The sequence below is a fragment of the Numida meleagris genome, chromosome 8 (assembly GCF_002078875.1).
Source record: "Numida meleagris isolate 19003 breed g44 Domestic line chromosome 8, NumMel1.0, whole genome shotgun sequence".
Lineage (NCBI taxonomy): Eukaryota > Metazoa > Chordata > Aves > Galliformes > Numididae > Numida > Numida meleagris.
Window position 1 is genome coordinate 16,663,631 of NC_034416.1, and position 26,045 is coordinate 16,689,675.

General features: G+C 49.5%; 3 protein-coding genes across 3 annotated transcripts; 2 read left to right on the forward strand and 1 right to left on the reverse strand.

Annotated features, from left to right (window-relative positions):
- On the forward strand, nucleotides 169-10,204 carry NKRF (NFKB repressing factor). The gene is made up of 3 exons (XM_021405943.1): nucleotides 169-651; nucleotides 3,739-3,860; nucleotides 7,344-10,204. Exons 1-3 carry the CDS (start codon nucleotides 458-460, stop codon nucleotides 9,332-9,334), a joined length of 2,307 nt encoding a protein of 768 aa, XP_021261618.1. The 5' UTR covers nucleotides 169-457; the 3' UTR covers nucleotides 9,335-10,204.
- UBE2A (ubiquitin conjugating enzyme E2 A) lies at nucleotides 12,568-20,832 on the reverse strand. Its single transcript, XM_021405946.1, has 6 exons — nucleotides 20,575-20,832; nucleotides 20,240-20,320; nucleotides 20,133-20,158; nucleotides 15,416-15,505; nucleotides 14,361-14,449; nucleotides 12,568-13,991 (listed from the first exon to the last, which is right to left on the reverse strand). The coding sequence occupies exons 1-6, from the start codon at nucleotides 20,616-20,618 to the stop codon at nucleotides 13,863-13,865; spliced, it is 459 nt and encodes a 152-aa protein (XP_021261621.1). The 5' UTR covers nucleotides 20,619-20,832; the 3' UTR covers nucleotides 12,568-13,862.
- C8HXorf56 (chromosome 8 CXorf56 homolog) lies at nucleotides 21,378-25,203 on the forward strand. The gene is made up of 7 exons (XM_021405944.1): nucleotides 21,378-21,539; nucleotides 21,648-21,765; nucleotides 21,856-21,897; nucleotides 22,169-22,307; nucleotides 22,810-22,899; nucleotides 23,043-23,135; nucleotides 24,193-25,203. Exons 1-7 carry the CDS (start codon nucleotides 21,416-21,418, stop codon nucleotides 24,253-24,255), a joined length of 669 nt encoding a protein of 222 aa, XP_021261619.1. The 5' UTR covers nucleotides 21,378-21,415; the 3' UTR covers nucleotides 24,256-25,203.

The following is a 26,045-nucleotide window of genomic DNA, read 5'->3' on the forward strand; positions in this document are numbered from 1 at the left end:
AGTGCCGGCTGTTCCCTACGCGCCGTGTGTAGGCGCTGCGCACAGTCCATACGTGCTGCGCACTCTGCGTAGCCTCGCCGGGCGCTGCGCGCTCCCTGCCGCCGGGCGGCGCCCTTCCGCCGCGGGGAGGGCTCTGCGCTCTCGCGTCGTCTCGCGGTGCTTCGCGCGGCCATGTGACGCAGCGGCCGCCGGTGCGCTCTGCGAGAGCGGGACCGGAGCCCGGTGTGGGGAAGAGGAGGGGGCGGGGAGGGGCGCTCCCGTCGGGGCGTGGGGCGTGGGGCCGGCGGGGCCTGGCCGAGCCGGGCCGGAGCAGACCAGGCGGCGCTTCCCGGTGTCCCGCGGCGAGGCGCGGCCTGGGCCGCACGTGGGGCCTGCTCACCTCTGGGGCCGTGCCCGCGCCCGGCGGTTGTGCGCCCACCTCGGCAGGGCTGGGCCGCCTTCCTCTGCCCGCTGAGCGATGTCCCCACCGCCGCCGGAGGCGGTGCCCGAAGCGGTGCTGGAGCAGTGGCGGCAGTACAGCGAGAGCGAGGGGCACTGGGCTGCGCGCCGTCGCTTCATCCTCCGCCACCTCCACAGCTACCCCGGTGCCGCCATCGACCAGCTGCTGGCGCTGTCCGTCCTCTGGAGCAACCACGTCTTCCTGGGCTGCAGGTGAGCGGGGTCTTTCTGAAGTTGGGGGGGCTGAAGTGAAGGGGGGTCCCCTGAGGAGTGTGGGGAGCTGGAGTGGGGGACCCCGAGGAGGGGAGGGCTCTGCCTGGGGAGTGAACCGGGGTTTCTGTGAGGCGGAACCAGCGTGGGAAGGTCTCTGCTGAAAGGCGGGTGTGCGGGGGGAGCGGGAGACGGGAGCGAGGTGCTGCGAAGCGTGCGTGTGTTTCGGGAGCAGTTCTTGATGTTCTTCTCCCGAGAGCTTTTTAAGCACGTGGTATTGTGTTCTGTAAGTTAATTGCGAGGGAAGCGCCCCTTTAAGCGTAAATCAGCCTTTGCACTCCCTTCAAAACTCAGGGTTTGCGTTCTGTGAGAGAACGGCCCGCTGAATGGAAGAGGTTTCCAGCCTCCATCGAATCGCTGCTGCCAGCGCTGGGACTTGTAGGGCTGGGAGGAGCTTCGGGCCCTCCCCGACTGACACACCTGGAGCTGGGACCGTTTCTCAACGGGATGTGAGGCTCTGAAGGCAGGAGCAGCTGCCAAATAACTAACTTCAGTCATTTGTGCTGTGACCAAAAGGGCTTGTAAACCCTGAGGGGCACGTGGCTTTACTCTTGTTAGCATTGCTGTCCCAAAGTCTTGTTAAGGGAATATCCTGCATTATCTGTGTAGATCCAAGTCAACTTCTTGAGGTGTAGGTTTGCATGTTTTCTTCTTTTTTTCTGATCCAAGTACCGAACTGTTCTGCTCTGTGAGCATCAAAATTGAGCTTTGTTTTAAAGTGGCTTCAAATTCTAAAGTATGATTAGTGTGTTAAAATCAAGACTGTTCTAGTTTCTTTGGTCCATGTATAAGCTTTTATGCCCTCTTAATGGAGGGCATTTGTGACTGTGCTTTTGGGAATCGCAGCGTTGTAACGTGGATGTAGTGTGCTGATCAGAGAAGTGAAGAGTTCTGAGGCAAGATCTCAAATCCTAAAAATGATGCAAGTTAAGCCTGTATGTGCACGTAGTCTCCGTGATGAACGTCTTCAGCAGCAGCTCTGAAGAAGACACAAGCAGCAGGCTGAGGTGTGATGTGCAGGGCTGATGTCGGTGAGGCTATTTCCCCAAAGCTTGTGCTGTGCTCCAACATGAGCACAGTGTTGGAGAGCAGTGGGGAGCTGTCTAGGCAGGGAAGGGAGAGGACACGTGGCTCACCAGCTCCTCGTCTTCCCTCTACATCCTTTACCATCTCTGTAGCCCGAAAAGTCCTTTTGATGAAACCCAAGAGAGTGTTGATTTGGAAGATTGTCTGGAGAATGTCCAGAGGCCTTAGAGATGACCTGCGAGGAAGGAGTTAAATAACAGGGTATAATTAGTTCAGAGGTTGCTGAGGGAAGATGTGTGTTCTCAGATATGTTAAAGGTAGCTGTAAAATGGGGGGGGGAAATAGTACAGTGTGCTCCACAGCTGCTTGGAGTCGGGGCAAGAAGAGATAACAAACTTAAATGGCGCTGGGAAGACTCCAGTTAGCCAGTGGAGACATAGGGTCCTCTTCCTTCGTGAGCAGCCTCCACGGGGTGAGGTTTCAAAGACCAGGTTAGACAAGCTTATGCTGGGACAAATTGGTCTTCCTCTAGGCACAAACCTGAGCCCTTAACAAGACCATCCATTGTGAAGAAGGCACTCCCAGACCAAATCTCATGCTGTTTGGAAGCCTGCTAGAAAAAGGCAGCGCACTCGATGTCCCTATCCAAGGCAACGTGCTTTTCCCTCTATAAGCCAGAGACAGCCATGCAGGTTCCTGTCCCTGCCCCCGCTGCAGGTGAGGGCTGTCACCACCGCCCACCTCCTCCCATCATCCCAGCATGTCCTTCCTGTGCTCAGGGAGTGGCACAGAGCTGGGTGGCAGTGGGTGAAGCAAGCACTGTGTTGGTGTGTGTGCAGATCACTCAGGGTTTTACAAAGGTCTCATTTCTGCCTGGTTCTCAGAACAGGAAGGGCATTTCTTGAGTGAAGAGTGAGTAGACTGACAGAGCCCTTGCAGCAGGAGTGTTTGAAAGCTAGTTTAGGTTACTGTTTCACTGGCTGCTCTTTTGAAGATGAGCACTTCACAGTATGGGTGCAAGATCACTTTTTGTCCTGTCTGAATCACAGCGCAGAGCTGTCAGAATCTCATTCTGTGCCATTTTTCTGTTTTCCTTACTTAGAAAGGTTGCCTTTTTTCTTGTTCAGCTTTGGACTTGCAAATGGTTTGAAAACATGTGTTGGGTCCCAGGAGCAATGGAAAGCTTAGATGGCCAGGGCTGTAAGGCAAAGTCAGGTGGAGTTTTGTCGTGTATGTCCTGCCCTGCCCACATGGTTACAGCCATCTTGCGTCCTCCGTGGCTCAGGGATTTTAAACTTTCATCTGCAACTACCAAGCTAAAAAGGAGTGTGGCTTTTTTTAGAGAGCGGTCGATAAAGGCAGAGGAGTGTCCTTGTCATCTGATGTCCGTGACTTCAGTATTGGTGACATGTGGCTGTGGCTGCTGACCCAGGCAAGAAGCTCAGTGCCAGCAAGTCACTGCTGTGGTTAGTCCTGGGACTGTGGTGCCTACTGAGATGCCTCCTTCTCCACACCCCTGTGTTCCTAGCAGCCTTGCCAAATGTAGCATTTTAGCAGATAATGTGTCCATGTTAAAGCTTTAAACCCTCTGGGTTTGGTGGCTGCGTTGTTTGTGATTCACAGCTAGGTTCATCTGGAGTCAAGTAACTTGTTAGTGGTGTCCTTCCCCAACCGCACAGTGCTGCCTGCCCGCACCAGGGGTGGCAGGAGGAGTGACTTTGGTCGGGTCCTGTGACAGCATCTCAGCAGCAGCAGAATGAGGGCCTCTGTTGCTCTGTTGGACCACATTCTGCATCTCAAATGTTAATGACCTGGTTTTATTCTGCAGGGTGTGTGAGGCTGAGCTGTCTGCCTGGAGCAGGTACCGAGGTACTGGAATCCCAGCAGACACAGAGACTGTATGAGTGATTTAGGCTTAGAACAGGTGTGGGGGGGGGTTGTTGGTGGGGCCGGGTGCCCCTTGTGGGAGCACTCCTGACATGGTTTGTTGTTGGATCCACACAGGTATGGCTCACAGGTCATGGAAAAGGTTCTCAAGATGGCTGAGGGCATCGACATCGGGGATATGCGAACGTTTGAGCTGGTCCCTAGCAAGAAGCTGAAGAGACAACGGTCCCCACCTGACAGTGAGTGCATTCGTTGCGTGTTGTGGGGGCCTGGCCCTGCTGCTGGGAAGAGGGTGGGCTGTGGGGAGCCTGGGAACAGCAGGGCAGCGCAGCAGGCTGGGGAGCAGTGGCTGTGGTGAGCTCTGCTGGATTGCAGCTGTTCTCTTCCTCTACCACATCATCAGACATATGTAGTTCAGGCAAAGTCCTTTTTTCACTTAAATAAACTATAATTTTTATTTGAAATTGCCATGTAATAAATGTTTGCTAATGATAGTGTTAGGGAATTGGATCTGAGTCATTAAATATCTCTGTCTGTCTGTCCTTCTTTGATATAGTGATGTTCTGACCCGAGAAGCAGTTATTGTGCTGGTTTGTAGATAGGACCTGCCTGGAGCATGGATGTTGGGTGTTTTCATTTTATTTCCTACTTGGCCTGGAGGAGTTCCACATAGCTCAGCACAGCCCTTGCTCTCAGGGATAGATGTTCCAGCTGTAGCTGTTCTAGTGGAGGAGATGCAGTGGGCAGAGTGGGCTGGCTGGCTGGTGGCTTCCTCCGCTGGCTCTACTCCACTCCACTTGTCAGAGCTCCCTGCCCTTCTTGGAGGGAGGGCTGGGGGAGCCGCTCATGCCTGCGGGTGTGGGTTGTGGGTGCGAGCAGCAGGTTTCTGCTCTGTGGGACAGTGTTGGTTGATAGTGTAGCTTTTTAAAATGCAGATGCTCAGACAGTGCAGGGCTCTTCTCTAAGCCTGGATGTAATCCCTAGCTCTGCCAGAGTTTCTTCTCTTACTTTGATAATCCAGTCATCTTTCTGAGCTTCCCTGCCCCATCTGCAAAATTGAGAAAAATACTGCTTTATCCTCTGCTGTGTATTTGTTTTAGGCAGCAGCTCTGTGGGAGGGGTTCCCTGTTGTGTGCTACACACAGCAAAGAGCTCCTGTGCTGGGGAGGGCCTTTAGGTGTTGCTGCAGTGCAATCATCAAAATACCAAGCTGAGCAAGAAATGTTAACCTTGCCATAATTCATGAAAACAGTGATGACTGAAGGACTTAATATATGTCAGAGCTTTGCCACCTGGTTAGAGTGGCTGTGTGTGAAGTGCTCTTTGCAACTGCAGTGAACTAGTTTATGGTAAATATGCTATGGTAGTGTGATGACTAGACAGATGTTACCGGACCTGCACTACAGCTGCACACATTGGGTCAGGTGGTTCATTCCAAGGTGCTGAGGTGGCCCTTTGCTCCTCTGGTGGAGTTGCGTGTGTGTGCCACTTCAATGCGGAGGGAGGGGGCTACATTGTACAATCTTAAAATCTCTGTATCTTAGAATTGTTTGAGTTGGAAGGGACCCTTAAACGTCCAACTCCTCTGCAATGAACAGGGATATCCACAGCTAGATCAGGTTGCTCAGAGCCTGGTCCAGCCTCATAGAATCATAGAATTAGCTAGGTTGGAAAAGACCTACAAGATCATCCAGTCCAACCATCCACCTACCACCAATAACCCCACTCAACCATGTCTCTCAATGCTATATCTAAATGTTTCTTGAACCCCTCCAGGGACGGTGACTCCACCACCTCCCTGGGCAGCCCATTCCAGCGCCTGACCACTCTTTCAGAAAAGTAGTATTTCCTAACATCCAGCCTGAATCTCCCCTGGCGCAACTTGAGGCCATTCCCCCTCGTCCTGTCACTAGTCCCAAGAGAGAAGAGGCCAACCCCCAGCTCACTACAACCTCCCTTCAGGTAGTTATAGAGAGCGATGAGGTCTCCCCTGAGCCTCCTCTTCTCCAGACTGAACAATCCCAGCTCCCTCAGCCGCTCCTCATCAGCCCTGTGCTCCAGAACCCTCACAGCTTCGTTGCCCTCCTCTGAACACGCTCCAGGGCCTCAATGTCTTTCTTGCAGTGAGGGGCCCAAAACTGGACACAGTACTCGAGGTGGGGCCTCACTCGGGCTGAGTACAGAGGGAGAATGACTTCCCTACTCCTACTGGCAACACTATTTCTGATCCAAGCCAGGATGCCATTGGCCTTCTTGGCCACCTGGGCACACTGCTGGCTCATGCTCAGCCGAGCATCAACCAACACCCCCAGGTCCGTTTCCTCCACACAACCTTCCAGCCATTCTGCCCCAAGCCTGTAGCGTTGCCTGGGGTTGTTGCAGCCAAAGTGCAGGACCTGGCACTTGGTCTCGTTGAACCTCATCCCATTGGCTTCAGCCCAGAGATCCAGCCTGTCCAGATCTCTCAGTAGGGCCTCTCTACCCCCAGGCAGATCGACACTTCCTGCCAGCTTGGTGTCATTTGCAAACTTAATAAGGGTGCACTCAGTGCCCTCATCCAGGTCATCAATAAAGATATTGAAGAGGACAGGCCCCAGCACCGACCCAAACATCATCTTGAATGTTGCCAAGTGTGGGGCATCTACCACATCTCCGGACAATCTTTGCCAGTGCCTCACCACTCTTAAAAAAAACTGCTTCCCTACATCCAATCTAAATCTCCCCTGTTTTAATTTGAAACCATTTTCCTTTGTCCTGTCACCACAGACCCTGCTCAAGAGTCTGTCCCCCTCCTTCTCACAGCCCCTTTAGATACTGACAGGCCGCTCTCAGCTCTCCCCGCAGCCTTCCCTTCTCCATGCTGCACAGCCCCAGCTCTCAGCCTGTCCTCGCAGGGAGCTGTTCCATCCCTCGCATCATTTTTGTGGACCTCTTCTGGTCACCTCCCTCTCTTCCACATGCCTTAACATAGTTACCAAGAGTCCAGTGATCCTCCCTGACACTGCGGTGAGGCTGACAGGTCGGTAGCTCCCTGGGTAATCTTTTCTGCCTTTCTTAAAAATGAGTGCTACACTGCCTTTTTTCCAGTCGCCAGGGGCTTCCCCTGATTGACATGTCTTTTCAAATATCATTGAGAGTGACTCGATGACTGTGTCAGCCAGTTCCCTCAGGACTCTGGGATGCGTCTCATCGGAACCCATAGCCTTGTGGATGTTCAGGTTCCTCAGGTGGCACAAGTCTTCGCAGTACAAATCTTGTGTAGCTATCTTTTAGATGTAGCATCTTTGCTTATCAGCTCTTTGTCATTTTCTGCAGGAGCTCTGTAGATCGGGATATTGTGCCTCATTTGCATTTCTTCTGGTTAATATGTGGGGTCTACCAGTGATATGGACTTACTTCAGAAATGAGTGGATGGGTTCAGTGGGCAGTGCTGTGGGGCAGAGCGAGTGATTCAGACCTAAAATCCTTGTAACTGGAGATGTCGTGATTTTTCTATGCTAGTTGAGGAGTTGGAGGTACCGGTGAAGTGACCTGCAAAAGGACAAATATTCTGTTTTGATCAATTGCAAACATCTTAAGAAGGAAACATTTTGGTTTGTGTCTCAGAGGTAATTCTGTGCACAAACTCTGCATGCTCCTTCTGGAGATGACTCTTGGAAAGCATTTCTCTCTGTCATTGCACATATTTATTGGTAATCTTGTAATTTTCTTCCATCCCTCAGGTCCAGAGCGGGAAGAGGTTCCTGAGCCTCCCAAAAAGGTGGCCCCCAGGTTCCGTGTGCGGCCACGGTTTGAACCCATCCACTTTGTAACCAGCGCTGAGAAGGATGACAGGAAGGAAGATTCTCTGGATGACCAAACACAGGAAATGAACCAAGAGGCAAATACAAACAATGTAGCACAGCCAGCTGAAAACTGTACAGATTCTCATTTTGAGAATGCCCGGGAGGTGGATCCCCAGATCTCCAATTCAGCTGGGTTTGGCTTTGCAAACCAGGCAGCAACTCCCAGTAAGGCTGTGAATAGTACGGACGTTGCCACAAGTGGTGTGTTGCAGGTTTCTGTTCCTCCCTCAGCTGTCCAGTCTGTATCAGAGACTTTCCCTCCATCAGCTATAATGCTGAAGCAGAGTTTTATTGAGAAACTGTCGGCAGCTGTTTTGAAAAATCTTACTAACCCAGATGCAAACAATGGGACTGATAAAATTAACTATACTTATCTCTTGACACGTTCAATTCAGGCATGCAAGACAAATCCTGAATATATTTATGCTCCTCTGAAAGAAATTGCCCCTGCCGACCTCCCGAAGCGTAAGAAGTTCCTAACAGATGGCTTTGCTTGTGAAGTACGATGTCAGAATGTCTACCTGACCACTGGTTATGCCGGCAGCAAAAATGGATCCAGGGATCGAGCCACAGAGCTGGCGGTCAAGCTGCTGCAGAAGTCCGTAGAAGTTAGGGTCGTGCAGCGGAAGTTCAGGCACACCTATCATGAAGACCTGGTGGTGTGCCAGGCAGGTGTGAGTTGCCCGGATTTCCCTCCTGCTCTCAAACCTCATGAGGAGTTTGTAGTGGCCAACAGGGACTGCATCCCAGCGCAGCCCGGTGCTGAATCCGCGAAAGGTTCCGCTAACACCAGCAAACACTGGACTAGTTTTGTCCTCACAGAGAATGCCAATGATGCAATAGGAATACTTAACAATTCTGCCTCGTACAACAAGATGTCTGTTGAATATAAATATGACTACATGCCCAACCGCACGTGGCGTTGTCAGGTGTATCTACAAGATCACTGCTTAGCTGAGGGATTTGGCACTAAGAAGACCAGCAAGCATGCTGCAGCTGATGAAGCACTGAAAATTTTGCAGAAGATGCAGTCGAACCTAACAGCCATCAAAATGACCCAGGTTCAGAAAGTGGGCCGCTCGTCGCAAGGCTCTGGGAGGAAGAAGGACCTGAAGGACCTCGTGGTTTATGAGAACTCCGATAACCCAGTGTGCACGCTGAATGACACTGCTCAGTTCAACAAGATGACGGTCGAGTATGTCTTCGAAAGGATGACTGGCATGCGATGGAAGTGCAAGGTGCTGCTTGAGAACGAATTCATCGCAGAAGCAGTTGGAGTGAAGAAATCTGTCAAGCATGAGGCAGCAGAGGAAGCTGTGAAAGTCCTCAAAAAGACTCAGCCAACTGTTGTTAATAACCTGAAAAAAGGCACCATCGAAGACGTCATCTCCAGAAATGAGATTCGGGGGCGATCAGCAGCAGATGCTTTCAAGCAGAAGATCAAAGAAGACAACATTGGGAATCAGATTTTAAGAAAGATGGGCTGGACAGGTGGTGGCCTAGGGAAGGACGGTGAAGGAATAAGAGAGCCTATTTCAGTGAAGGAGCAGTTTAAAAGGGAAGGACTTGGGCTTGATGTGGAAAGGGTAAATAAAATCGCTAAAAGAGATATTGAACAGATCATTCGAAACTATGCTCACTCGGAAAGTCACGTTGACTTGACATTCTCTACAGAACTGACCAATGATGAACGGAAGCAGATACATCAGATTGCCCAAAAATACGGTCTTAAAAGTAAATCTCATGGCCAGGGCCATGATAGGTACTTGGTGGTAAGCAGAAAGCGGCGCAAGGAGGATCTGTTGGACCAGCTGAAGCAAGAAGGCCATGTTGGGCATTATGAGCTTATCATGCCTCAAGCAAATTGAGGTTCAGTGTCTGATTTTACTGGTGAAAGTTATAAATGACATTTCTAGATACCTGATTGAAGAGAGAGATGCTGCATTTCTTGTTGCGTGATATGTTAACATTAAAATCTTTTACTTTGCTCATAAGATTTCTAAAATGTTGCGAAACAATTAGGACCGACCGAGTTCTATTCGAGCACATTAGCACAACCCAACGCCAGTGGTGCTGTTACTGTATGTCTTTGATGTTAATTGTTCTTCACGTTTTAATGGTTTTGTAATAGCAAAAGCACGTGTCCAACCAGAAAGAATTTGGCACCATTTAAAATTGTAGTTCCCTTAATTCTTCTTGACTTTTTTGACTGAGAAAAACACCTTGTTTTAAAAACAAAATTGAAAAGGAGACAAAGCAAAGGAAATGCAGTTTGGAGGAATAAACCTGTATGTAAGTTGGTATCAATGACAATAAAAATACAGCTTTATTTCTGGAAAAAAAAAAACCAGCAAAACAAGTTTGTCACCTTTTGTGTAAAAAGAAATGTGTGAAAACTCCATTTATTCTTAAGAAATGTGTATATAGCAAGGCCTTGTCTCTGCTGTGTACGTATGTGGAGAAATGTCCTTACCCAGTGTAACGGTATGGTTTTATTCATAGGCTTTTACCTTGAGCCTCCCATACTGAAAGTCACTGAATGCACCTTACTCATCAGTGTGTTGGACTTAGATAATTCCAGTGGATTTTTACCTTGAAGCTCTGCTTGATGTGTGTAAATACCATGGTGAAGTGTGTGATACAAAAACTGGAGGTAAACACGGAGCCCACGTGTCAGAGATGCTAGTTACAGAACTTATTTTTTTACTTTGAATATAAGCTCTTTAACCCAAGCAAAATTAGATCTGTGCTTAATTATTTCTCTGCTTTATTAATGTACCTCTGCTCGTGTTATGTCAAGGGTGATTCACAAGCAAACGGTCGCGGTGCGAGCGCAGCATCTCGGTGGTGCTGGAGTCCTGCCTGGGAAGCAGGCCGTGCCGGGCCGTGGAGCTGTGTGAGCCTGGGGAGTACCCACATCGTGCCTGGAAAACGGGGAGGTCAGGCAGGGACCTTGGAAGAGCCAAGTGTGAGATCTGCCTAGAGATGCAGTTCTTCTGTCACCAGTAGGGCCTGCTGACTCTTCGTGCTGGTAAAACCAATCCTAATGCGGTAATTCTTTGCCCGTTCTCCTGCTGGCTTATGTCTCAGCTGTTGCTTTTGTTTATCTGCTTCCCGTGTTTGCCTCTTCATTTCTTTACATTGGTTTTTCATTTCTTATACTGTTCCTTTTTCAATGCCTGGCTCTGGGTGACTGGCCCCTGCAGATGGAGCAGAAGATCCCGGAGATGTGCTTTTAGAGAGACTTGCAGCCGAGCAGTGGAAAGGAGGAGGTTGTCCTGGAAGAATTCAGTTACAGGTAAGACTCTCGGGACAAGGGAGAGCATCTCTTCTGTCCTTAACTAGGTGGCTTCAGCACAGCTTCCGCTAGCTTGGGCACCTGAAATGAAAACCTGCTGCTGCTGCTGTCTTTGAAGGACCAACAATCTGGCAGAGAATTCTGAAAGGAGTTTCTTTTATTTGTGCATTGTGCCTTCTCTCTGCTTCTGAATTCTGCTCCCAGGGATGCTGGCCTATAGCAGATGGCAGCGTAGGAGTGTGGAAGGAGCCTGGTACTTCCGAGGCAGATATTCCTGCAGGCAGGAGTGCAGCTCCCCCTCCCTAGCTTGGTTCTGCAGTGAGTCCTTAGAGCTTGGTGTCACTGGGAAAGGTGGCAAGAGCAGCAGGGCAGTGCTGGGCTGAAAAATCTTTCTGCTGAACAGTGTAGGAGGGGTGCAGGATGAGTGGTACCGCCACAGGGGTAGTTACCAGCAGTGAGACTGTATGAAGTGGTATTTTTTTCTCTGCTGGGTGGCATTCCTGACTCATGGCCATAAATCTTTGCCAAGTGGGGTCCCTCTGTGTCAGACGCCTGCTGTCTTCCAGTTGAATTGGTGGGAGTATTTTTGGTGACTGTTAACACTGAAGAATTGCTCTCTGCTCTGTCTCCTGTGTTTATGTGGCTTGTAAGCTTCCTGGAACCAGCACTGTATGGTTTGAAATGAAGTGGATGAAAGGCTTGCATAGGAAAGGGATAAAGGTGAGGTTTTTGCTCCTCTGTGCTGCTCATTTCTGGCTGCCCTAGGGCTGATGCCATCCTTTGTTTTTTAGCAAGTAGCAGACATACAGAATTGGAAGGAGCAGTGCCTGTGATGCTATGGTGTTAGATTAATGTGAGCCATTCAGAAAGGTTTCTGCTTGCAAAGGCAGAAATACTTACATAAGGTACAGGGAAATGGCCAAGATCCCTCGTATCCCTTCTGGTTGGCTTCATTCTTCCCTTTTGATGCAGGTGTTGGGGTATTCTGCGCCAGCGCTGAGCTTAGCGTGTGTCACAGGTGCTTGCTGCTTGACTGACTCTTGGTTTGGGCAAGTTTTACACAATGAATGCTTAAGAATCAAGATTACTTGAGGCAGATACGCTCTGCCCATGCAGAGTGCCTACCAGCTCTAGCCCCACGCGTGACATTTAATGACGGCTATCGCTGCCTCTTGTAGTTGGCTTTCTGACATTGGTAAGTAGCAGTTACAAGGGTTCAGCTTAGACAGTTCTTTAGGAAAGCTAGCAAGCGTAACTGAGCACAGCTTCAGTAGTGAAAGGCTGCCCTCTGTAAGGCAGAAGGCCTGCTCAGGGTGTGCAGTGTTGTCACAGAGATGGGCTAATGCCTGATTTGTTTTGAAGAACCTGCCAGGCTGTCTTAATTGCAGAGCTGAGGAGCAGTACTGGCTTTTGTTAGATGCCAGTCATTTTCATCTCGTTCTCCCCTTTATAAGACGGGGTAGAGTACAAGTATGATTCTCGTGTCAGTTAGTTACTGAGCCTTGGAAGCTACTAACTTTCTACTGCAGGCTTTTTTCTGGCAGCTTACTCCTGGGAGTGACATTGTCCTGAGCTTTCTGCAGCTGTCTGTTTTTTCCACTTCCCTGCGAGCTGACCCGGGCCTGCTGTTCTCTGCCTGGAAGGGCTCAGGTTATAGCTGTGCATCGTGGACGCACAGCTCAGCCCAAGCACAGCTCCTGCCCCCAGGGTTTGGAAGCGTGCCCCAGCCCTGCTGGTAGAAGTCTGCACACAGCTTGAGCTCCCTCCTGCTGTCTCAGAATAACCACAGTTAGACACCTCTTGCCTATTTATACAATAAGCATTAAGGTTACACTTTATTTACAAGTTTTGAAAAATGTACAGTTTCTTACATGGGTTACTTGTGCAAAGTTATACTTCTTAACTAACAGACCAATGTGCACACAAAAGACACTGGAACATTGGACAACACAATTGTAGGTTTCATCCCACACTGCTGCTTAAGGAACTGTATCCAAATGTACAAACTTAGCTGTACAAAAAAGTGAGTCTGGACTTAACAATTGTTTTCTCAGAGTTGAAAAAATACTTTGATAAAATTGAAGAGAAACTAACTCAAGCATGCAGCAGTAGCTCACATAAACCACAGTAAACTACAAAGATCAGGAACTGCAGAGACTGAAGTGCCTACCCCATACTTTATTCAAACTTTCCCCGAGGCAAAGTTGGATACCAAATAACTTATCTTTCTCAGATAAAGATAAGGGGAAGGAAGAAGACACTAAAAGGAGAATAATTCCACCTCTGGAACGCTTCAGGTTTTACCTCTTCCTTAATTTGGAAGGGCTTTAACTCGGAGTACCGCGGCTCTATCTGCTTTTGTCCAGTAACACCTCCGTGCCAGGACTACAGAAACTTAGTGGAGCAGTCTCCATAGGCATGTCCCTTAACATACTACTTACTTAGGAAAAAAAAAAAAGAGGTTTTATTTCTCACCCCCAGTAAAGATGGAAGTGCCACAAGGGAAGTGATTTATGTATATCTGTACATAAATCTCGCCTGTGAAGTGTAGAAGTGAGTAGCGTTCTTACAAACCAGTTGAAGGACAATCAGTTTTAGAGATGGTAAACCAATACAAATGAGGAAAAAATGTTACTTCTTCACTCAGTACTTACGAATGCGGTGGGATCTAAACCAATAGTAAATGACCAGCCTGGACAGATCAGCACTTTAGTAATATCAGTTAAAAAATGTGTATGTATATAAACATCCCTTTTGTCAAGCTACACATAAGCATCACTGTGTATAACACAATTACAATTAAAAGCTTAGTGTACACTACAGAAATGCACAATACTGCCCTAAGACTGGAGAGGGACCACAGAAAATGAATTCAGCATCAGTAATTCTTTTGCAAGTAACCCAAGTACAGTACATTTGACTTCAAAGTGGGTGCTTTATTATGTCCAAGGAGAAGAAGCTTCAGCAAGGGAGGGTGGCAACGGCACAACAGCTATTCTGCTTTCAAAGTAAATGCAGTGATGCTAGGAGGAAGAAGATGACTCAGACACTTCATATACTTTCCTCATCACCAGAGTGTTCATTTGCATCATCCTGGGTCAACAATCACGCCAACTCTGTTCTACTATTGCAGAAACCCGTTTCTCGTATTCCCGCTTATTCTCTTGGTATAGTTGAGCTGCCTGGCTGTTTGCTGGGCTGTTAGGATTGGGCTCATCCAACAGAGACTGTGCAAAAAGAAAAAGATTCTCAGGCACGTGGAAGTACACAGTTTCTGCAATATATTCTCTTAACTGTCCATACTAACAGGAGGGCAGAAGTTCATCTAGATACAGGCAAGGCATATTGCATTCCTGCCGTTCTAAGTTACTGCAAGCTTTCAGTCTTGCTCTTAGCAGTGCAGTCTGGAGCTGGACACCTTCAGCAGCCTCTGTGTGTCACTAAGGCTGCTTAATTTACGCACGGTAAGTATTTATACTTAATATCAACATTGAGCTCCTTTACTGGCTCTAAGAAGCCAACAATGCTTTTCCTGAGCAGTTTTTTTTCAAAGCATCCTAATTTCACTCTGCCTTTTCATGCAGAAATCTTTTTACCTGTATAGATGTTAAGATGGAAGAGACATCGTAAGTAGGACTCCAACGATTCTGAAGAATATCCAGACATATACTACCATCTGCGTAGACTAGAAAAGGTTCAAGAAGAATGGCTTAAAACAGAACTTGTACAGCTACTCAGTTTTTCCTAGTATTGTCTCATCCTGAAAACCTATATACTGACAAACAGGACAGGAGTCAGGACTGTGTGACAGACTGAAATCCAGCAGACAGGCCTGCACGTAGGAGGAGATGAAGCTTGTCACTGGCAGCTGCCTCCAGTATTCAAACTCAAACCCTGCTTATTCTTCAATGCCAAGCTTCTCTGTGACACTGCAGCCACCGCTATGGAAAGATGAAACCACCGAGAGATTGAAGGCAAAAATTTTAAGCTTTCCACATGTGATCCAAATAAGGAACACTAAAAAAAGAGCTGTTTACATCTAAGGTTTCCCCAGAAAATAGCTGCAGCAGTCAATGCCTTGTCTCATGACAGCTCTACAATCCCTCAGTGCACTTAGCCCACACAGGCTTACTTGCTACAAGGGCAAGTTTCAGGTACTCGTGAAGCTCGTATTTCTTCGAGACAAGGAACCAACCTTTAATGACCAAGGGAAGGGACTGATTCAGTGATCTTACTGTTACTGGCTATAGTTGGAAACTAGTACTACATTTCAAGGTATAGCATTCATACAGGCAGGCAGTTCTAGAAAAAAAATGATAGAAGACAACTGCATTCAGAAGTGTCATTGTATGTGCATGGTACATATAGAGATAACTTCAAGCTGTTTGCTCTTCAGGCTCTCTCTTCTGTCCAGTCTAACAGCAGAGAGCTGAGAGAGGAGCCTTGTCAATGCAGTGCTGCACCACCTGCAGGCTAACAGGCATCTCCTACTCATCTCAAGCCTAAGTGCAGCTCACACAGTCACCTTCAATGGAACTACACAGAAGCACACTGAATTGTGCTTATTAGATAGTGGGAACTTTATAAATAGTCTATTTCCACAGCACTTACAAAAAGCTCCAGTTAAAAAATGTACTGTGTAAATACTTACCATTTGGATGAAACATTTTAGAGACAAATCTAACGGTAGGTGGCTTATTTGGATATTCTTCTGTGAATTCTATTGTAAGTTTGAATGTTCCTGGAGTTGAAAGAGAAATAAATTAGCTTTATCTGGAACAAATTTACACGAGATGACCGAGTAGCATTCCTCCATAAGCATACACTGATACAATTGTGCTTGTACATCCACTGCTGGGCACACAGTGCAGATTGCTGAGTCCTACACCGATACTTCTCTCTGCCAGCAGACTTCCTCCTGTCGCTTACTGCTAAAAGATGCTTAGATTTTTTTACATCAGGTAATGAGATCACAGTGTTAAGAAAGCAGTACTGAAAGCACCATTCTTACTGGACATTCTAGACAACGATCTGGTCATTTACTTCAGGGTAGCTACCCTTCCTTTGGCTGACTAAGACCCAGACCAACCAATCTTAGTAACCTGCACTAACCTGACTGATTTTAGCCCTTCTCTTCAGGCTGTGGCGATCTGAGAATCAGAAGTCTGACAAGGAAGCTGTACAAACAATCTGAAGGACTAAGCACTGCTACTGACCCGCATCAGCACCTAAGGAACGTGCGACCTTCCCTTCACCGTGCCATCACATCGCACACGCCAGGATACAGAGTGCCTCCGCACGCCCAGGAATACCCGAAGCACCTTTGTACAAACACCCAGCTCTCCTGTAAGAGGAGCACACCGGACCCTACAGTAACAGCTGCAGCAAGCTGCCCAGCAGCCGTACCACCTGGCTTTGAAGAGGTGGTCTGACACCATCAGGGACAGTTTCCCTGCCCCACAAACACTCAGTGCCCAAAGGAGAATTCAGGGGCTCAGACACAAAGCTGATCCTCGTTTCCTGCTGTGAGGGACTTTTCCAGCACTGATTAACTACAGTCATTCCCTCATTTGGCTGGCAAGCCTGCCAGCAGCTGGGGGCCAAAGAACAGATTCTTGACCCCTTTCCCTTTTTGCAGATCAGTAAGGATCTGCGGGATTTCCCAGGGATTCCTCCTTTGTAAGGCTATAAACCATAACAAAGGTCATTGCTCTGACGTTCCAGTTTGCGTATGAAGTCAGCACAGATACCTCAGAGCTTTCTCTGCGGCTCAAAGTGAAACAGTTTCTGTGCAGTAGGAAGTCTCAGCTGCCTAAAAATAAGTTTTTACATGTTTGCTTTTTTATTAGCAGCCTAACAACGTAAGAGCACAGAGCCAACAACATGCCATCCTACGGGAAAGCAAAAAGAACAATAAGAACACTGCAGTTTTCCAAACAGAAGTCTGTGCATTAAGATGGCTCAATTAAGCGGAAGCCTGCAGTGAGGCTTTCGAGTTTTACTCTTGCTAATCCAGAGGCACAGAGACCGATGAGAGACCAGCCAGAAAAACAGGCCAGAAGGTCTGTAACAACCTGCCAGCTGCAGGCATCCCTCACACCTCTCCTTCCCCACACAGCACAACCCCAGCAATGTGAGCACTTCAGAACCAAACACGGGGAACTCCCCGGTGCTGTGTCCCAGCCCCAGTTTGCAGTACCCTCTTCAGGAAGTCCTAAAGCAGGCACTTCTGTGGAAGAGCGACTAAGCGAGCAGTAGGATAAAAATCAAGCTCAAACCATCAAGTAAAAGAGTTCAGCAACCTTACTCGAGAAAATGAATGTTATTTTAGAACACCAACTGAAGAAGGAGGAGAGGAGATAGAGAAGATGGCCAAAGAGTAGATCAAGGGCACTCTGGTCTTAAAATCCGTTTAAAACAACTAAAAACAGGGAAGCCATCCATCCCACTAGGGACAGGACAGCATTACTTCTAACACCAACCCGAGTGAGTGGCTGGACAGTTTCCAGCTGGAATATCTTCCCTACTCAAGCACGTCAAGATCCCAAGCGGCTACGACTCTTTGAAAGAATTCCTGCAGCATGCAACAGCTCACTGCTGAGCTCTGTTAGCGGACAGTGCCAGAGACTCTGAACCACAGTCTGGGGTCATTCACACAAGTGGAACAGGTATGACAGCACACTGCTGGGATGACTCCTTCAGTCTCCACAGTGTCACCAATTCTACAGCTTTCAACTAGTGATTCTTACAACTTTTTCTAGACAGCCTATTTTAGAACAAAGATTTTTCTATTCACCGCCATCCTACAAACGCTGGGATCATCCTGATCCCAGAATGTTCCCACGTCTGTTCTGCACTTACCTCATCCATCTGCTTCTCCTGCCTCGGCTCGGGGGGAGGCTCCTCCCGGCCCCGTGCCCAGTCCTGCAGTGCCGTGGCCCTGCCGAGCCCCTCCACTGAAGCACCCATAATGCAGGGACAGTCCCTGCCTCTCCCACATGAGGATACTGAATTTTTTTTTATTCCTTCAGTAAGGAATAAACCATACTGTGGGCAAATGCATTGCTTTCTCTGTCCAAGCTGCCTGCACGATGACAGGAACACAGGACACTGCAATAGCTGTTACTTAATTCTCCTCAAGCCAGGAATCCTGCACTAACCACAGTATCAAAATCCAGCTTCAGAGAAACGGGTCTGTAGGGCGTGGGGGAGCCCGTGTTTCCATCATGGGGCAGCGTTACCAGTTCACATTCTAAGAAATATGGTAAGGGCAGGATGAACATCCCTGAGGTCCTGCTGCAGACATCTGCAACTGAATGCTTTCAAAGCAGGAGATGGAAGTAGTGCTGCTGATCTAAATTAGCAGTTGCTCCCAGGCCAAGTCATCCTTCAGTTGTGAAGACACCTCGAATGTTTGGGGGTGGCAGGAAGGGAGGGTTGTTAGCAGCATTCTGCACAGCAAGTAAACAAGCGTTTGAGCTTAGGGCTTTCAGTTCAGGCAAAGGTATGAAACCTCAGAAGCTGAGACTGGAGAAGGGACTCACCAGAATGAGGATGAAGAACAGCACTTCCCACCATGTTGAAATTATTACAGCTAGAACAACTGGCATTTTTCACAGCCTACTTTCACAACCCAAAGTCTTACAGTACTGCCAGGGAAGGACAGAGACTAAAAAAGAGAATACAGAAGTGCACTGCCCTGATAAAGAAGGGTTACAGAACTCCAGTGTACCTTGGATCCACTAGGGCCTGAACAAAACAAGCCCAAGTAACAGCTCCATATTGTAAATAAAAGGCTTCTTAATTTTAACTACATTGAGCTCAGTTGCATCTGAACCGTGCTACCACCAGTCCTCTCACTGAAGGGAGAGCACAGAGCAGGCACCAACAGCGCCGTATCTCCGGGCTCCATCCAGCACTCTGTTACCTAGCACAACCTAAGGTATGTCCCAGAGAAACGGAGAGAAACACAATCTGCTTTCCTGAGAGCACGCTGTGAAAAACACATCCTCTGCTAAGAGAAGAGCAGTCCATCATGCACCAAGATTATAAGGCCAGGCAAAGCAATGGCAGTAGCAGACTCAGGCGTGTCTGGACTCAGGCTGCTGTGACTGCAAGGTACCCCAAGTTTGCAAGATAAAGGCACGATGCTAGCCAAGTGGAAAGCACAGACAAAAAACAAACCAGCATGGATTTCTAAAGCAGCCTCCAACCTTCTACAACAAGATGGAAATAAAAGGAAAAAAAGCCATTTTGTCATCTGTTAAACTCTCACTGCACAGGAAGAGACTGAACACGGCAACAACCTGTGCTTTACCACACTGCAAGGAGGTCTTTCAGCCCTCAGACAGCAGATTGCCAAGAGCAGCAGAGCACCAGGATCCCAGGCAGCAGCAGCAACCCTCAGGGAAGTTTAAGGGAGCCCTAAACCCTAAGCTTTCCTGTTTATTGGAGGGAAGTCGGTCCTTTAAAGGTCTCTTCCAACTCAAACGATTCTATGAGAAAGATAACAGAATGCATTTGGTCTACCAGCTCTGTGTACAGTGTTACAGAATACTGAAGTTGCAAACATTAGCGTTCTGGAACAGCTCCTCCAGCAAGATTCGTAACTAATCAATTAAAAGAAGTGACTAGACTTTGAAGTTCTTTGGCCTGAAATATTTAAAATAGATGAAATCCTCGCAGAAAACATGTGGAACTTCAGGTGCTCACCCAAGGATAAACAAGTAGCTAGCCAAGAACGATGTACGAGTTGAGAACTTCTACTTATACTTTTGGCATGAGTCACAGAGATCTAGGATTAATTACAGCCTGCACCCAAAGTATCTTAAAAAAATGCATCCTTGATTTCATTTGGACAGCATTTCACGTCCAACGAGTTCTCACCGAGATGCTGAAGTGTTCATAACATCAATAAGGCTGTAAGAGGCATCCAGGCCAAACAGAAGCTGCCCGGAGACAGGCCTGGGACAGGGAGCGCGGAGGCAGCCATAGAAGCTAAATGCTGCTTTTAACCATTAACCCTGGGTACCACCGATCGCAGCTGAGCGAGACTGATGCCAAGCACAGAATTCCGTTCTGAACTCCCTCCCACCTGCAGCCCGTTTCCGTGCCGCGCCGACTCGCACGGGGCTTACAGGCAAAGCACAGAAACGTCAGAAGGAACACATCTCAAATAACGCAGTACAGCAGCAGCCCTACACCGGGCTCTGGGCAGCGCCCCACGTAGAAGCGTCCCCTCAACGCAACCCGGGGCACCGAGCGGCACTCGCAGTTCCATAGGACGCTCCCTCAAACCTCGGGCCCCCGCGGGCCGCCCCCCAACTGCTGCTGCCGCACACGCCCACCCCCACCCCGCAGCCACTCACCGTCCTCGAAGGGGGTCCCCTCGGGCCTGCGGGGGAAGAAGCAGAGCACAGAGTTACGGCGGCTCCCAGCCGGCCCCACGCCCGCCTCCCGCCGCTCGGCAACTCACCCGAAGATGACGGCGTTCCACACCATGATGTTGTTCTCGGAGGGGGCCCCGCTCACCCCGGCCGGGGGGTCCTCCTGCAGCCTGCGGGCACAGCGGTGCGGGCTCAGCGCGGCGCCGCCCCCCGCCCGCCCCTGCGCATTCGGCGTAGCCCGGGCGGGGAGCCGGGCGCCGCTGCGCAAACGGCGTAACCCGCGGCGGGCGGCGCGGCCCGCCGCTACGCAATCGGCGGAGCGCGCCCTGCCCCGCCGCCATGTTGTGCGGCCCCCTCCGCGCCCGGCGGGGCCGAGCCCCGCGCCCTCCCGCCCCCCGCTGCCCTCCGCCGGCGGCCTCGGTACCTCTTGAAGTCTCGCATGAGGCGCCTACGGGCCGGAGTGGACATGGCGGGTCGGGGTTACGAATCACTCATACACCGCCGGAGGGAGGACGGGGCGCCCGGGAACGGCGGCGAACTCCGACCGAGGCGGCAGCGCCGGCGAACGGGAGCGCTCGGTGCCTGTACCACTGAGGCGGGGGCGGGGTGAAGCCCCGGGCCGCACCGATCCCTGCGCCTGCTGCCGGGCGATCCCGGCACGTACCAACCACCGCGGGGGGGGAGAGGCGGAGCCGGATGCCGCCGCGCTGCCGGCCCGGCCGCTCCCACCGCGGGAGGAGGGCGGGGGGCGGGGCCCGAGGCGCCGGGCCGTACCAACGACCGAGGCGGGCGGGGGTGGCAGGGCCCGTGACGTCATGGGGAGGATAGAACGCCCTCCCCTGGCGGCGGCGCTGGTGGGCCGGGCTGTGGGGCGGGGGAACGGAGGCGGGGCCGGGCCGGGGCCTGTTGTGTCTGCGCACAGCGCCTGCCGGGGAAAATGGCCTGTGCTGCGTTTGTAATAAAGCTCAAGAGCAAACGACGTCTGTCTCTGCCGCTGTTGTGTTCGGTGGGCCCCGTTTTCCTCAGCTTTACCCTCACGTTTAATTGCGGACGGGCTGAGGGAGAGGGCCGGCCCCGCCCCGTGCCCCCGTTCCCGTCCCCCACTCCCGTCACACCGTAGTGAGGCTCCGCCCACTCGGGCCACAGCTGCCGGAAGTCATTGCGGAGCTACCGGAAGTTGTTCCGGAGCTGCCGGAAGTCGTTTCGGTCTCGCGTGGACTGCGACTGCGCTCTAGCGTCAGAGCGCCCCGCCCCGCCCCGCCGCCATGCCCAAGGTGGTGTCGCGCTCCGTCGTCTGCTCCGATACCCGCGACCGCGAGGAGTATGATGATGGCGAGAAACCGCTGCACGTCTACTACTGCCTGTGTGGGCAGATGGTGCTGGTGCTGGGTGAGCGGGGCGGCCGGGGGCGGCGGGCAGGGCCGGGGGAGGCGCGCGGGGCGGTGTCTGTGCCGGTACTGGTGTTGCTACCGGCCGCCTGACCCGCCGCGCCCGCAGACTGCCAGCTGGAGAAGCTCCCTATGCGGCCGCGGGATCGCGCCCGGGTGATTGACGCCGCCAAGCACGCGCACAAGTTCTGCAACGCCGAGGAGGAGGAGACGGTCTTCCTGCGAAGGTCGGCACGGAGCGGCCGGGCACGGGGGGACTCGCCGGGGTAGCCCAGCGCGGCCCTGACGTCTCCCATGTCTCTCGCCTTTGTCCACAGACCCGAAGGCATAGAGCGGCAGTTCCGGAAGAAGTGTGGCAAGTGAGTGAGTGCTGTCTGAGTGCTGCCTGCCGCGCGGGAGCGGGGGGCTCACGCTGCTCACTCCCTTTTTTAAAGTTCTCGTTGGTTTGCTCTGCCACCTCAGAACTAGTCTTATTCTCCCTTATGGTAATTACAAAATGACGCCCCTCCTTGTCCTGCCCTTTTGCAAGAGCAGGAGATGGTAGTGGTTTCTGTTGTTAACTGTTAGTCTGCTGATTGCAGGAGCCCAGAACCCAGGGCAGCTCATAGCAGGATGTGCTTTTATTTCCAGGTGCGGGCTACTGCTTTTCTACCAGCACCAACAGAAGAACGCTCCGGTGACTTTCATTGTCGATGGTGCCGTGGTCAAGTTTGGACAGGGCTTCGGGAAAACCAATATATATACACAGAAGCAGGAACCTCCCAAAAAGGTAATCTGCTCTAGAGAAGTGAAAGGGCTGTCTCTGCTTTTCAGCATGGTGCGAGTAATATCACATATCAAGAAAGGAAAGAGAAAGAAATGGAGCTGTAAACAATAACTCGGTTCTGGGTCATCTCTCTCTTTGCCGTAAGTTTAGTACTGCAGATGTTGCTGCATCTGGGAGTCCCAGCGCAAGGAAGGCAAAAGAAATTTGGAAATCTGGACTCTGCCTTGTTTTAAGACTCAATCACCTGAAAGCTTCCAGTTGTAAATAAGTCGGATTGGTAATATGCACAGTAGTTCTCTAAATCTGGCTAAGAATGTCAGTGAGTTTGATTCTGATAATCACACCTCTAAGCCAAGAAATTGTTGAGGATATTTCTTTGCTACCAGCTGAGTTCAGGTAATCTTAATGACTTGCAGAACAAGCCTTAAAAGCCTTGTAGGGGGAAATAATCCCTAATGGCAGGACTTTTCCCAAGGTTTAACAAAATGCTTTGCTTCTTATCTAGGTGATGATGACCAAACGGACCAAAGACATGGGCAAGTTCAGTTCTGTTACCGTTTCCACAATTGATGAAGAGGAAGAGGAGATTGAAGCAGTGAGTTTTGTCTGCCCTTGGTGGCAGTCATGCCTGAGCTGGGCATCTGGGCACTGCTCAGAGCTAACTGTTATCTCGCCATTTGGATGAGATGTTGGTGCTTCGGGGTTTGCTATTACAAAGCAATGTTGTGTGTGTTTCAGAGGGAGATTGCGGATTCCTATGCACAGAATGCAAAAGTGATTGAGAAACAGCTGGAACGCAAGGGAATGAGCAAAAGAAGGCTACAGGAGTTGGTGAGTGTTTTGTTTTCAGTGATGAACACAAGTCCTTGAGAACTGTTAACTTTGCACACAAAAGCAAATTTGCAGGTCCAGCTGTGGGTGTAGAGGGGTCCTGGTAAGGTCATGGGAGGCGAGTGGCTTTGGGAAGACTTCTTTTTTCTTTACCGGATGAATAAAGACGTTCTAGATCTCTTGAACATAAAATTGTTCAGTTATGCACAGTACTAACTGAAGAGCAGATAGCAAAGCTCTTACAGGGAGACTTACGTGGCCTGTTGGACAGGGAACACAGAAAACACAGAAGGGGGGGACCATGCTGAAGCTCTGCCAGTCAGAGCATCCCTGATGCTGTGCTGCCAAGCCTGCTTGACAGAGCAGGTCTTTGCCATGAGGTGCAGGCTAATGCTGCAGCGGAGGATCTGCCTGCTCAGCTGCCAGCAGAAAGGTGCCTTGAAGAATTAGCAGAAAGAACATCATCGCTGATCTTACCTGCTGTGACAGGAGAGTAGTGGATGGGGTGCAACTTCCACCTCAGGATGGGGGCCTACAGGAAAGCTGGGGAGGGACTTCTTATGAGGGTAGGTAGCGACAGGATGAGGGGAAATTGTTTTAAACTGGAAGAGGGCATATTTAGACTAGATATTAGGAAGAAATTCTTTACTGTGAGGGTGGTGAGACACTGGAACAGGTTGCCCAGAGAGGTTGTGGATGCCCCCTCCCCGGAAGCATTCAGGGCCAGGCTGGATGGGGCTGTGAGGAACCTGCTGTAGTGGGAGGTGTCCCTGCTGATAGCAGGGCGGTTGGAACTAGATGGTGTTAAAGGTCTCTTCTAGCCCAAACCATTCTGTGATTCTATGAAATGGTCACCTGTGCAGTTAGCCTTGGGCTTTTTATGACTTAAAAGGCAGCCCCCTTGTATTACAGGGGAGGAGGGAGTCAGTAAAGAACTGAGTTACTCTTGTTCCTGGTGTGAGAAGCTTGTGATGTTTGGATAAGAAAGACACAACTCGCTAGAGCACTGAAAGGAAATGTTCCCAGATATTATTTCATTATGTCATAATTTTCTTAGGCTGAGTTGGAAGCCAAGAAAGCCAAGATGAAAGGAACGCTGATAGATAACCAGTTCAAATGAAGCACTCCACATCTGCTGTGTCTTTGGAGACAAGTGGAAGCTACCAGAAGCTATTGCAGGTCTGTCAGCAAACGCAACATTCAAGAGCAGCGTGCTGCAACCAGCTTAGAAGATGACTACCTCTGTGGTGTAGCTGGTACTCTGCTATGAATTTTAATAATTGAAATAGCACTGGAAACTTTGCTGAAACTGAATCTCTACACAATGACAAGCTGTTGCAGCCAGAACATTTACTTTTCAGAAAATCTTTGCTGGGTGCCTTTCTGAGTTCAGTACACCTTTAGATAGCTGTCTTTTCATTTTGATGGTTTTGACATGTATAGGAAACCCATAAATCTATTAGACAGGTCAACTGTAGAGCAAAATCATTACAAAAGTAAGCTTTGTTCATTTGGGTCTTTTAAGATGTGTCTAGACATGCAGCATCCTTAGAGGTGTGCCTTGTCAGCCCAGGCTGAGCCGTTGCTCAGGAGGTTTGGGGAGCCTGAGCATCAGGCAGGCTGTCACAGGTAGCCAGCATGTGCATTGGCCATTGCTCTGATTCTTAGCCACTGCTGAATGTTGGAAAACTGCAGCTGTATGGAATTACACTGCCAGCGACAGGAACATGAAATCCAGCCCTATGTTATACTACTGAAAACAAATTACACGTCTAAGGAGTATAAATATGTTTCTGGAAAGTACTGATGTGACTGCTGATGGTTTAAAGCAGAATTCACTTACATTTCTGAACTCACCTGTTCTGTAAAACCATTGTTGGAGCTGTAGAACATGAAGAAAACTGTTTTGAATACATTGACGCTTTCGGACTTGGACAAAGGCTATTAAGAATCAGTGCATAAAATCTTTGGGAAATAATATTTTTTTATCTTACATGATGTAATAACAGTATTTCCTAGCCCGTGTTGCTGCCACTCGGGATTAAATGCCATTTAATCTGAACTAAAATGCTTTTCCTGAGGTCTTCTTACTCTGCTGCATACACTAACATAAACTGTAACCAGGGTATAAAATGCTTCATTTCACACAGTTGTTATGAAAGATTCCCTATAATCAGTATAGATTTTCATCTGACTTGATAACCTTAAATGGGAAGGCTTAGGTCTGCTTAGATTAAGGATGCGTACCTCTTTCCTTGGGGAAAATATGGTGTGAGGGTGGGAAAGAACTGCCTCAGAGCAAGCAGCCTGGATGGGGGATGTCTTGGTCAGCTCTGGAAGGCAGAGGCCTACGTGCTGATTTAATGCCAGGCTGGGTAAGCACATATTCAAGTTAGCTTGAGCAGAATTGACCTTGTTCATTGCTGGTCTTCAGCTAATCTGAAGCCTATTTCTAGAGCAATCATAAGGCAGTGGGTGGGTAATAGTTGGGAAGGGGATGAGAGGGTACAGCTTTACTGAGAACCCTAGAGCTGCCCAAGCCCAAAAGAACCTGAGACCGGTCTCCCCCAGCCAAGGAAATGATTTCCCAGGACCCAGAGAAAGGGCAGAAGAAAGATTTCATCCATATATGAAGTACTGCTGAATTCACCTGCCCATTGCTTTGGAACTAGGTTTACTTTATGGCTAACACCTGTATTTGAATGTCTTTATAAATCTGAATTTTTTTTCCATGTAGGAGCCAGAGGTGGAATCTAGCTTTGAAATTTGAAAATCAGTTTTGAACAGTGTGAAGTCTTCTAGGATGCAGACTTCCTAGTCTGCAGTTGTCATAAAAGATGAAGTGTGGCCCTGCTTCAAGAGACACCAAGAACAAAAGCCCACTCAAGGGCAGTGTGACTTGTGCACCTT